Raw genomic sequence first — 12872 nt, 5'->3', positions numbered from 1 at the left:
GATGCGCCATGTTCACAACAGTCCAGGATCGTGATATATCGTGATCGTCAATATTAGCCTTCCCACGTGGTCTCAAGGTGTGCGTTGAAGTGACAAGTTGTGGAAGTGTGCATTGCAAGACAAGCGTCAGTGCGTTTTGGAGTGGTATTAAGGATAATTTCGTGCGCCTAAGGACAGCTTCCTGAAGGTCAGTAGCGCCCTGTCCTGTTTGGAATCCTCTTTCTGTGGTGTGAAGCAAAATAAAACTAAAACCTTACCTTCCACCCGATAAATTGCGTTAAAATAAAGAAAATAAAGTGTTCGAATAGTGTGCGGCGTGTGGATTAAGTCGCGAGTGGAAAGCAAATCATCTGTCTATCTTGAACGACTTCGACAACGTTAACTGTTGATTGTTGGATTCAATTAGATACATGTTTCCAAATCGCGTTTTACCGAATAATTTATCGATATTATCGCAGATTTGAAGGAAGCGAAACGAAAGCAAAGTTTATGACAAAAAGCGAATATTACGAGCTGAACGATATTGAACATTTATTTTGACATCAGCCACAAAACACCAAAAGCGCATCCATTTTCCTTCGAAAGGATCCTGCTCTGGAAATTAAACCCGAGTGAAATTAAAGCAAAGATCGAATAAAACAAACATAGTACTAATAGAAGCAAAAGGTGCTTTATAGCAGGGCAAATTCGTCGTGATCGTGACAATATATCGTGGTAGGGTTAAACTACCTAATAATAATAGAAGTAACAATAGTACGAGAAAACAAAGCTCTAAATTGTACCGAATTTCAAATTTCGTCACTCAACAACTATAAAAAAAACCACCGAATAGTGTAACAAAACCGAGAATATCAAACAGAATACACAATTACTAGGAGTCGTTCAAAAAAATCACATAACAGATTTGTTTGGCATTGCGATCTCATCAGCAAAATCAAGATCAAAGATTGTTTGTCAGTGGTCTCGAGGGCACATGCTTCGTACACGATTGGGAACTTAAGTTTTCATCCGCACAAAACTCACCGCCGTTCCTCTACAGCTAGGCATCGAAGACATACATCTCTTTAAAAGGTGAGTAGTACGGCGATAAGTATATAAATAGCATTAAGAAAACTGTAGAATTAAATTGTTAGCATTTAATTTTTAAATAGCTAGACGGCCAAATCAGACTAGCGAAATTGAAAATATTACACCAGCAGCTATAGGAGTTGTGGAATATATTTCAGAGAATAGATAATGACAGATAACGAGAAGAGATGATAGATATGAAGACAAAAAGATATGGAAAAAAGAGAGAAAAGTGAGACAGGGCAAGTAGCGTGAAGGGCCTAAAATAGGTATCTCGGTTGTTGCTGATAAGAGTTGATCTGTAACACAGTTTACTGTTGATGCCGTTCCTCTATCATATTCACTCTTTATACATTGTTTCTCTCATGGGCAGCTGCAAGACTGTGGATATGATTACTTAAAAGTAACTATTTTCTAATGAGAATAATTCGGATAGTATTCACTTAATCGGAAAATGGGCTTATGTGGTAAAACTTTAAGATTTAAGAGGTAAACTACAGTATTAAACTGCATTCTCCGATAGTTTGACTCAAAGGAAGCATTGATGAAGAAATATTTTAACCGTGTACCATTCGATTACGTTAAAATTGAAAATAACTTTTATGTGGTTAAAAACAATCATAGAGATATGATGGCCATTGTGTGCATATCTCGCTGTTTTCATTTAGCTGGCTATCTTGTTAAACTATTGTACAAAAAAAATCCATACCACGATCGCCAAAAAGCATGAATTACGTAACAAACCAGAACGTCAAGAAAAACAAATCCATCATATGATATAGCTGCATCAACTAACGGTTATAGCATACACGAGGAACATTTTTGTTTATTTATTTGTACACATGTTTTTGTAGGGAAACATTTTTAACAGTGTTTGCAATAATTGTAAACATGTTGCAAGCCAAATAGCATTGGATTACCTCGTGGGTTCTAGCGTGGAAGAGTGGATAAGTCATGGTTTAGTGGATAAGGATACAAAAGCAGAGGATCGCTAATATATTACATAATTCAGCGCATGTATATGCTGTCTCTGATGTATGTTCAAATGTTCGAATACCGCTGTAAAAAAAATACAATTTAAATAGTAGCTTTTTATACTTTCAACATTTTTTTATTCTTTGTATTTACCGATATTTTTCTTACCTTTTTTGCAGATATTGTTTCACAATCATTATCGCTAGTTTCTGCAATATAAACGAGTTATAAGATTTATTTGATCCATTAAAGAATCTTGTGTAAGTACACTAATTAAAAGCGTATCAATTGCATGAAATTCATTGCATAATTTTTACGTCACTTTGCAGGAAATAGTATAGCGAAACAGACAAAAAAGCATCGAAATTCGAATTCAAAGTGATACACACACAATAAGCAATTCTGTAAGAGCTCGTGCAACAACACATCTAAAAGATTCAGGACAAAGAGCAGTTAAACGCACTAATTACGTACGTTGCAAACGGAAAATTTAAAAAAGGCGAAGGTTTCTTGTGTGAGAAAAAACAGTAAAAAAAAAACGCAAGAAAAAATTCTATTTCAAAAGGCTGCCAAGCAATAGAATGAACTCCAGTTCGGTGTCACTGACAGTGTGGAAGGCAGCATAGAGTCAACCAAAAACTCCAATAGATTAACAATTCCTAGCAGTATTGCCAAGTTTCTTGTCGGTTGTTAGTTGAACGCGCGTGGCGAGAAAAAAGGAAAAACGCTTAGCAGGCTGAATCGCACTGCAATTGATCTTATTACTAGTACACACTACCACAACTATTACTATTACTTCTAATACTACTGCAACCAACCACCAGCAGCATATATACATATATAGTCGAAAGTAGTAAAATAACTGTTGCTGTGTTGCCATTACTCAACACCTACTTCACCAACAAGTCTGAATACGCTTTTATGAATTTACTTAAAAAACGAAAACACATTGCTCGATGTTAAAAGAACGCTCTATCGGTAGAACCAAATCTACGGCCGTGCTGAATGCGTGATGAAGAGAAGGATACTATCGTAACATCTGGTGCGCAGGATACGCAGCAGAGTTACGCCCTACAAGTTACGTCGTAACTGCTACCAAACGCTAATATTCATTACTACCACACAATCGATCTATGAGTCTGAAATCATAAACACACAATCAGGGATTGTTGCATCGACATCATCCTCTCTTAACGTAGCTAAACCGTATCCGCATCGTACGCGAAACAGACGGGATCGTTCGGATTTCGGAATTCGTTCTGGGTCGCTATCGGGGTAATCATTGCTCATCCTCTCATCGCCTTGAGCCTCGCGATCGCCAGAGGTTCACGCAGCGGAGGAAAAATTTAAAACAAACAACAAAAGGTGATATTAATTTCCCTTATTATGTGCCAGTGTTCCTTAGTAGGTGCACATACATACCTAGCATCAGCCACTAGAATACAACCGTTCAAATTCGTCCTCCTTTACATCGGTGATCGTCCCGTGGCGAAAGGCCGGATCTACGAACTTCGTGCTTGTGGAGATTTATCTTAAAAGAAAACAAGAACTACGGACCACATCACCGCAAAGCCGTACAACGTTTAAAAAGCATAAAAAGCGCCATTATCATCACTGGCTGCGAGCAGCGGCAGCAGTGCACTATCATTGAAGGTTCATCATTATCGTCATTATCCACGTATCAGCGTCCCGTGTTCAACATGATGGCCGATAGCCAGCCGAGCGAGAAGGAGATGCAGAGTAACGAAAATGACACTGTGAATATGAAATGTGATTTATCTCATTACCTGATAGCTGTAAACAAAACTAAACTTAGCGTAGTAGTTACGATGAAGGAACATCAGGAAAAGGACGATGATGACGTACGAACAGAAACGCAGCAGCTAGGTGATGATGATGACCAAATTGTAGGAAGTAAGAATTCCCAATGCGAGATACCACTATTCAAACGTGAGCAGGATAATAAACATAATCTGGAAATGGCCGAACGGAATGAACGTACCATGATAGCACGGGAGAAAGGACAACCAGCAATCGAACAAACCCAATGGATCCCCCGCTCCCCTGTGGAAGGCAGTTTCATGACGTATGAAGAGCTAGTCCGTCTCACCGGCCTGGAAGCGGGCCTCCGCCAGAATGCGCCAAACAATCGCTTTCGGATGAGATTATGCGGAGGTGGTGAGGATTCGATCAACAATGGTACAAGTGCCTGGGGTGCACCCGCTGCTACGAATAGTGCTACCGGCAGCACCTGGGGTGCTCTCGGTGGTGCTGGCGTCAACAGTGGCGTTGGAGCGACCCCGCAGCAACCGAATTCATCGTCTACAGGTGCATCAGCGATTGGCCAGCAAGGCACAGCGACAGGAACCACCGGAGCCTGGGGTGGAGCCGGGCAGCAGAACGGTGGACAATCGGCAAAGGGCACATCCTCTGCAAATCCGGTGGGCGTCTCCTCTGGTGCCGGTGGTATGGAGAGTGCCGGCGGTAGCAGCGGACCAGCAAGCCTCTGGAATGGTGCATCCGGAGGAAACATAACATCTGGTGGGCAACAATCTGCTCAAGTTTCCAGCACTTCGGTACCGTCCTCGGCCATTGTCAATGCCGGTGTGGCAAACAGTGGCGGGGTGTCGCAACAAGATCAGGGACCCGGTGGTGCTGGTGTACCGCAACAGCAGCAGCAAGCCGCGGGAAGCGTGCAACAACAAGCGGTTGCCGGTGGTGGACCTTCCAGCCAGCAAGAAGCTGGAGTCGCCACGGCTTCAGCCGTTGTGCCTCAGTCAAGCGCCGCCAAGAACCAGCTGGAACATCTGAACTCCCTGCGAGAGTCTCTGTTTGCGCAGGATGGCTGGGGTTCGGAAAATGTTGATCAAGACACGCAGTGGGACGTGCCAGCATCGCCGGAACCGGGCGGCAAAACCGATCCCAACAGTGCGACCAGCGGTCCAACGGCCGGCATACCGATGTGGAAGACAAACACGGGCACGGAGCTGTGGGAGGCGAATCTGCGCAACGGAGGCCAACTGCCACAACAACAACCGACGGTGCAGAAGACGCCCTGGGGCCCGGCGAACAACTACGGTGGCACTTGGGGCGAGGATGACGAAGCCAACGAACCGGGTAGCGTGTGGAACGGCGCGATGGGTGGTGGCGCTGGTGGCAGTGGTCCAGGACCGGGTGTAGGAATGCGCGAACAGCCTCCGGGAGGACCGCAACAACAGCAGGCACAGCAGCAGCAACAGCAACCTCCGTGGAGTTCAGCAGGCGCCGGTGGTGTGGCCGGAGCTGGTGTTGGAGCCGGACCTGGTGGCATGTGGGGCGGAGGTGGAGGAGGTGCCGGTGGTGGTGGTATGGCAGCAAATGTGCCTGGTGCGCTCAAGAAGGATAATGAGTGGGGCGCTACGATCGGAGCCGGATCCGGTGCGAGCGGTGCCGGTGGTTGGGGAGGCCCCACGACAGGAGGCGGGACGGCAGATGTTGGTCGCGTCGGAAACCAGGTGTCGGCCGGCGGTCTCGATCCGAGTGGCATCGATATGCGCAACATGCGCATCGCAAATGGCATGGACAGCAACCGTGAGATTAGAGGTGATCCACGTGGCATCTCAGGCCGGTTGAATGGAAACGTGGGCCTCTGGGATCAGCACCAGATGGCCGGCATGCAGCAGAAGTTGCCGCCGACGGCGACCACTCCGGGTACACCAACGGGCCCAGTTGTCGGAGCGCAAGGTGCCGGTGGAGCTGGCGGCCAATGGCCCTCAAACCCGCTCGCATCCGTCAACAACGGTGTGGGTGGTGGAGGTGGCAAGCTTGTGGCTGGTTCCGGATGGGACGATCCGAATGCTAGCGGTGGCCCTCCGGTCGGCGTGCGACGCAACAATATGGACGATGGAACCGCTTTGTGGGGACAGAACGCACTCAACCGGCAGAACTCCGGGAACGTGTCAGGATGGAAAGAGAACAATGCTGGTTTGGGAGGACCTCCACCAGGCGCTGACGGTGGCATGGGCCGCAACCTAATGCACCGCAATGCGATGGTCGGAGGTGGCGGCGGTGGCAACCTACCCGGCAACGGTGGCCTTGTAGGCCGTGGCGTTGGTCCCGGTGGACCCATGAAACCGGACAGTCTGTGGGGCCAAAATCCGGCCGCAACGCTGGGAGGTGGACCACGCGGAGGTGCTGGCAATTGGGGCGGCGACGACGTGTCATCATCGGCCGGAGGTGGTGGAGGCGGAAACTGGGGCGACGAGAAACCACCCGGTGGTAATTCACTGTGGAATGACGGAGCCGGAAACAGCTGGAATAGCAAGGGTAAAATGTCCGGTGCCGGTGGAGGCGGATGGAATGACGGCGGTGGTGCACCGGGTGGTGGTTCCAGCGGTCCGGGTGGTATGGACATGGGCAACCCGGACTGGGGAATGCCACCGCAAAGCAAACTGCCACCGAATGGCAACAAGCACAACTCGCTCGAGATCGTTCGCTGCAGCAAAGCATTCCGACAGCTCTGCGAGATGGGCTTCAAGAAGGAGGACGTAGAAAACGTGCTCCGGCTGACGAACATGAACATCGAGGAGTCATTGGAACTGTTGCACCGCAGTAGTGGAGGTTCCGATTGGTCCCGGCGTCCAGACAGCCACGCCGGGTTCGGAACGGGCGATCAGTTTGTCGGTGGTGGCGTCAGTGGACGTTTTGCGGCCGCCGCTGCCAGCGTTGGTCCATTAGGGTTCCAGCAGGTACGTACGCGGATCGTTGGTTGCCAAAAGTGCACTTTTCATCATCATCTCCTGTGCTTTCTAGGGCAATCAAACCAACCTCGGTGGTGGAGTGTTTGGAGCCGGCAATGGGCCGGCGATCGGAAGCGGTTCCTTTAACAGTATGAAATTTGGCGGTGGTGCCGGACACGGTGGTGCAGGCGGTAACGGTGTTGGACCTGCAGGCGGTGGTCCCCCGGGAGGTGCTGGAGTGTTCGGGGGCAATCAGCAGCAACAACAGCAGCAACAACAACCAGGTGGTATCGGTGGTGGCGGTGGCAGCGGGCTCAATCAGCAAAATGCGCAATCGCCACAGATTCCGAGTCATCAACTGCGCGTACTGGTGCAACAGATACAGCTTGCCGTGCAGAGTGGTTATCTGGAAAGCCAGATCCTCAACCAACCGTTGGCACCTCAGACGCTGATGTTACTGCATCAGATGTTGAACCACATTAAGGTAGGCATGAAATATAAATAATTGAACCCTAAAGATTAAAGAAACAGATAAAAGAATAGACCAAAGACACTTTCTTGTAGACCCCGCAAAATCGAGTCAGAGATCTCTATTTTGACTCACTTAAACATAATTATATTTTGTACTTATGCGAACCTTGACTATTTTATCTTTCTCGAACGCAAGCAATTGAATGCCATGCAGAGCAATCTGAATCGTACCGGTGGAAGTGTGAACGCTGTGCAAATGTCAATCGCGATTAACAAGCTGAAATCGCAGATAGCTAACCTGCAGAATCAGATCAACTTGCAGCAGGCCAGCTATCTTAAGCAGCAGCAGCAACAGCATCAGCAGCAGCAACAACAACAGCAGCAGCAGCAACACCAACAACATCAACAACCACCTCACCCCGGCAGTCTGAATGCAAACATTAATGTGACGGCGATGACCGCCGGTGGTGGCCATCCGGGCAACGATCTCTTCCGTACCCCGTCGGATCTCACCGGACTTCCGGGAAGTTTCGCAGATATGGGATTGAAGGATAGTGGCACCGTGCCCTTCCCAACTTCCGGCAACACTAGTCAGCAGTCACGATTGCAGCAGTGGAAGCTGCCGACGAACAGTGCCTCCGGCGCGGGTGGCCTCGACAAGGATGCATCCGATTTGGCTGACTTTGTCCGTGCACCCGGTGCCAGCTCCAAATCTGGATCAGGCATTGATGATGGGTAAGTATTTGAATAAATGCTTGTATGCGCTCTGTTTTTGATGTGTTGAAAATTTCACGCATGTTTCTTCTCGCTACAGTACTTGGTCCAATGGACGTAGCAATCTTGGCGATGGATGGCCAGATTCGAATTCGCAAGACAACAAGGATTGGGTGGGTGGTAATGATGCGTTTAGCGATCTGGTGCCTGAATTCGAACCCGGAAAACCATGGAAGGTAAGGGCGACATTTTTCCGGACAAAAGTGACAACAGTGCTAGCTTACGAACAACGCATTCTTTCCCCACTTGCAGGGTACTCAGGCAACAAGAATTGAGGACGATCCGACCATCACGCCAGGCAGCGTAGCTCGCAATCCGCTCTCGATCGCCGCCGCTAAAGAGTCCAACCTTTTCGGTGGCGGTGGTGGCACAGGCAGCAGCGTTGTGTCGGCTGTAAACAGCAAGTCCTCGCCTACCGAATCAACCTGGAGTTTCAACCCGTCTGGTGCCGCTGGCGCAGGCGTGCAGAGCGGAAATTATGGGTCCAAGGTCCAGAAGAATCCATGGCAGGATGCGGGAACGCCCACGATGCCATCGGCGGATCTGTGGGATACACCACTCGGTACGGTTGCTGGTGGAAAGGGACGTGGTGTTGGTATGATGGGTGGTATCGGTAAGCCGAGTAGCAGCAAACTGGACGCAAACGGTTGGAACACCCCGAGCAACCAGTCCGGTAGAGGTAACACGTGGAACAGCAGCGCATCCTCGACCAATTCCTGGTCATCGACATGGATTATGCTTAAAAATCTTACAGCACAAGTAAGTAACGCAACTCACAGCTGATTCTGCCATAGTCATGTAATTTATGTGTGTAATTTATGCATTCACTTTTTACAAACAGATTGAAGAGTCCACGTTGCGCACGTTGTGCATTCAACACGGTCCGGTGATAAACTTTTACCCTTACCTGAACCAAGGGATCGCTCTATGCAAATACGCCACACGGGAAGAAGCGCAAAAGGCGCAGCTAGCTCTGAACAACTGTCAGCTTGGCAACACGACGATCTACGCAGAAATTCCTACCGAAAATGAAATACAATGCATTCTACCCCATCTCATCGGTTCCAGCAACGGAATGGCAAACGGCCAAGCAGGTGGCGGCGGAGGCCAAAATTGGCGTCTCAGTGCCGCAGCCCAATCGCAGCCGATGGTTAGCAGGACGAACTCTGTCGTTCAAGGTAAGTCGGTTAGAGAAGCAAATCTTCGAAAAACGATAGCATTAATTTATTTGATTGGGTGTCAAATATTACCCACCAATAGATCCATGGAACTCATCTGCATGGGGCGCAAGCAACACCGGTCAAAGCCTGTGGAACACTCTCGATGGCGGTACTGGGGATCGCGGAACACCAGCGAACCTGAATTCGTTGCTTCCGGAGAATTTGCTCGGGACGGAACTGAACTGATGATTGCGAATTGCGGCTGCCGAGCGGAATTGATCTGCTTGCACAGAATAATTAGCTGAGAGGAAAAACAAACACGTTTAGAAACGATCGCTCGAAACCTATCACTGCTGCTCCACCTCTCGACCCGCGGAAGATGGCGGAAAGTATAGTTATAGCTGCATTAATGCAAGTGATACGATACGATGGCATGGCATCGGAGCTCAGCTCGCCGCTTCGTCCTATCTTGCATGTTGTATGCAATTGACACATCCCAAAAAAGAAAAAGAAAAGAAAATACAATTCTCTTAAGATAGTTAAGGTAAGTGCAATGTTTGGAGACTTATCATTGGTGTTCCTAGAAAGCATGCTGCAGAAATTATAGCTAAAAGATGTTTTGTTTTTGCAATATTACATTCAAATAAGCGTTATGGCATCTCTTAATACCACCAGGAAACAGTAAACATAACGTGATAGTTTCTGATCATTTAAGTAACACCACATGATGAGAAGATCAAATTTTTGTTTGTTGATCAATCGTTCAAAGCTATTTTCTCTTACCTTGCAATGCGATTTGCTTTTGTTTATTTCTACTATTTGCAGAAATTAAATTAGTTTTAACGGAAAACTGCTGCTGAGAATGAGCAAAATGAAGCACAGGAAACCACGCATCCCCAAATTCAAACAATACTGAGCGTACACATCAATACTTATCGATGGGTAGCTGAAATGCAGAGGCCTGCTATTACAACACAGTGAGCATGAACCGGAGCGCAAAGGATGTTAAACAAATAGTAAAAAAAAAGAAACCTAAAAAGTGTCTTTTGAAAGTCAGCGGTTTCGCGTCTGGCGTAGTATTAAGGTGTTGTGAATGTTTTTATCATTTTTTTAAACAATGTAATCTTATACAATTTAAATAATATATTATATATATTTGAGAAGATGGTATGATGCGAATGATTGAATGAAAAGCAAACAAAGAGGACGTTTTGAAGTGCGAGAGAGAAAGAAGAAAGGGGAAAGGGAAAGAGAGAAAAAAAGTAATGTCATCATGGCATCATAAAAAGATGAAAAAAAAGAGACGTAACCTTAAAAAAACAATGCAATCCACGTAGATCCAACGACTCGGGCCCGCAAGATACATTTCAAGTCAAAGAGAAAGATCTAGTTCTAGCTACAAACAAACGAACACTATTAATCGATGAGTAAGAGTTTTGTTGACTTTTTTGAGAGAAAAAAATCTTCCCCACCCTCTCCCTACGAGAAGTTCTCCTTCCACGCCATCGTGAGAAAATCTCTACGGTGATTTGTAGACGATTAATAAGTATAGTAAATCAGGGAGATATAGATAAAAAAGACCAGAGAACGCGATTGAGAAGGCCAATTATGTCTGCTCCCGAATTCCTCTTGCAGACGATAGAACGAAATTAACGAAAGTGTGCTACAAATGAAATCGAAAGCTGATAATGTTATTATGCTATAAGTTAATGGAGCGCTCGATTCATATACAGAGGTAGATATTTAGCATTTGTCCTAATTATTTTTTTCGTTTGTTTGTTTTAAGCATTAATATTATCTCCATCCACTTCCTTCCTTTCTCTATAGTCCCTCCTTTTTACCCCGTAACAAGAACGATCTGTTCAGGCGTGAACATGAGATGAGTACTAGAGGAAGAAGAACGATGTGTGGACAAAGAGGTTACTCACATTATATATACATAAATATATATATATATATATATATATATATATATATATATATATATATATATATATATATATATATATATATATATATATATATATATTTATATATATAGATATAAATATATATATATATATATATATATATATATATATATATATATATATATATATATATATATATATATATATATATATATATATATATATATATTTATATATATAGATATAAATATATATATATATATATATATATATATATATATATATATATATATATATATATATATATATAAACAAAAAAACATTTCCTTTTTATGACGCTTGTAGAAACGGCTGTTTTGAAAGAAGGCATGTATGGATACACTCAGCCAAACAAAGCAAATTAATAGTAGTCTTAAGTAACTAAATACTGATCCCCGACCCGGTAGGAGGGTCGTAAATCACATGCCTAGTGTGCGTAAAAAAAACTAGCCTGTAAGGATCCGGTAAATAGTAAGGGCATGAAACCAAAAGAAGCAAAACTATAAAGAAAAAAAAACAAAAAAAAAAGTAAAATGTAAGGAAAATGATGAAATCAAAAACAAAAAAAGGAACTAAATTTTCAAAACTGTAGTCATTAAAGAACGGCAAAACACGTGTTGAATGGAGAATGGAAGAAAAACCAACTCATCATACCATTTAAACTGTACTCCCTTTGATTAGTTTTTGCGTGCGTGCGAACGACGATAACAACCCCACTAGCCTTTCCTTCTCTGATGCTAGTGAGCCTATACCAGTTTGTAGGGCTGGTAGGTGTTCATGCTTTCCATAGACATAATTCGTGCGTCGATCCAGGTGCTGTACCGTTTCCCTTCTTTATTTGTTGTTGTTCCATTTTAGCTCCAATTGTTTATGTTTCAACACGTCAGTGGAAGAAAAATAACAAGACGTGGAAGGTGGGACGGAACTAATCAAAGAAACATGAGACGGTTTATTAACAGAGCTACTAAATGGATAAAGTTATCAAAAAGAAGTGCAAGTCAAATAGCCATTACGGAAAAGAGATCGTTTACCTACTGTTCGAGGAGAAGAGTATTACATAGAAGCAACATATGTGTGGTAAAAACTGGCTAACAAAAACCAAAACTGAACAGGAAAGACATACGGAAAGTAACGTAGATGTGTAGTAAGGAATATGGAATACGTTCCACCAATCGGAGACGGTTACATAAGACAAAAAAAAGGATAAATGTCAAAAACTAGGTCACTAATCGATTTCGTTTTGTTTTCATACTTTTTAAGCCACGTGCGTATTAGCTTTAGGGATTTTGTTTCCTGGTTTCGTTCAAACTTTAGGAAACTTCTGCAACGAACATAGAAAAGGAACGTGGCGAGTGACGTAGTCGTCGCGCGTGTTTGAAAAAGTGAGGAAAATACAATAACAACCGAAAACGCGCCATTGCTATTCGGAAAGCCATCTTTTTGTTTACCCATAACCAGAGAGGATAACATGGACTAATCAACCAGAGTATTGCTCTTAGTACTGTGTAAGGAATAGTGTGAAATGAGGGTGATGAATACAAATTATCCGTTCCTAGTAGTAAACCACGGTGGTAGTCATACTCTCCTGACCATTGTCGGCATAGCCCGTTACGCAGTAAATAATAGGAATTGGGTTTATAGACGACCTAAAGGCCTGTCATTACAAAATGGTCAGGCTTTGATCTTTCTCATAGATTTTTAAACTTCGACATGAAGGCACATTTCCTTACTCTTACGATATATGTATATTTTTTTTT

General features: G+C 44.7%; 1 protein-coding gene across 1 annotated transcript; it reads left to right on the top strand.

Annotated features, from left to right (window-relative positions):
* Positions 1 to 3743: 3743 nt before the first annotated feature.
* Positions 3744 to 11079, top strand: LOC128724036 (protein Gawky-like). The gene is made up of 8 exons (XM_053817800.1): positions 3744 to 6770; positions 6835 to 7245; positions 7429 to 7967; positions 8047 to 8182; positions 8259 to 8765; positions 8848 to 9184; positions 9267 to 9710; positions 9992 to 11079. Exons 1-7 carry the CDS (start codon positions 3744 to 3746, stop codon positions 9410 to 9412), a joined length of 5103 nt encoding a protein of 1700 aa, XP_053673775.1. The 3' UTR covers positions 9413 to 9710; positions 9992 to 11079.
* Positions 11080 to 12872: the final 1793 nt, after the last annotated feature.

The sequence above is a fragment of the Anopheles nili genome, chromosome 3, assembly GCF_943737925.1.
Source record: "Anopheles nili chromosome 3, idAnoNiliSN_F5_01, whole genome shotgun sequence".
Classification (NCBI taxonomy): Eukaryota; Metazoa; Arthropoda; class Insecta; order Diptera; family Culicidae; genus Anopheles; species Anopheles nili.
This window is presented reverse-complemented; position numbering and strand designations above follow the sequence as displayed.

Bases quoted from the DNA above. Each gene is read 5' to 3' on its own strand.
- LOC128724036 (XM_053817800.1), top strand. From the start codon at position 3,744: ATGATGGCCGATAGCCAGCCGAGCGAGAAGGAGATGCAGAGTAACGAA. The intron at 8,183-8,258 runs GTAAGGGCGACA...CCCCACTTGCAG, and splicing joins AACCCGGAAAACCATGGAAG to GGTACTCAGGCAACAAGAAT. The intron at 9,185-9,266 runs GTAAGTCGGTTA...ACCCACCAATAG, and splicing joins GACGAACTCTGTCGTTCAAG to ATCCATGGAACTCATCTGCA.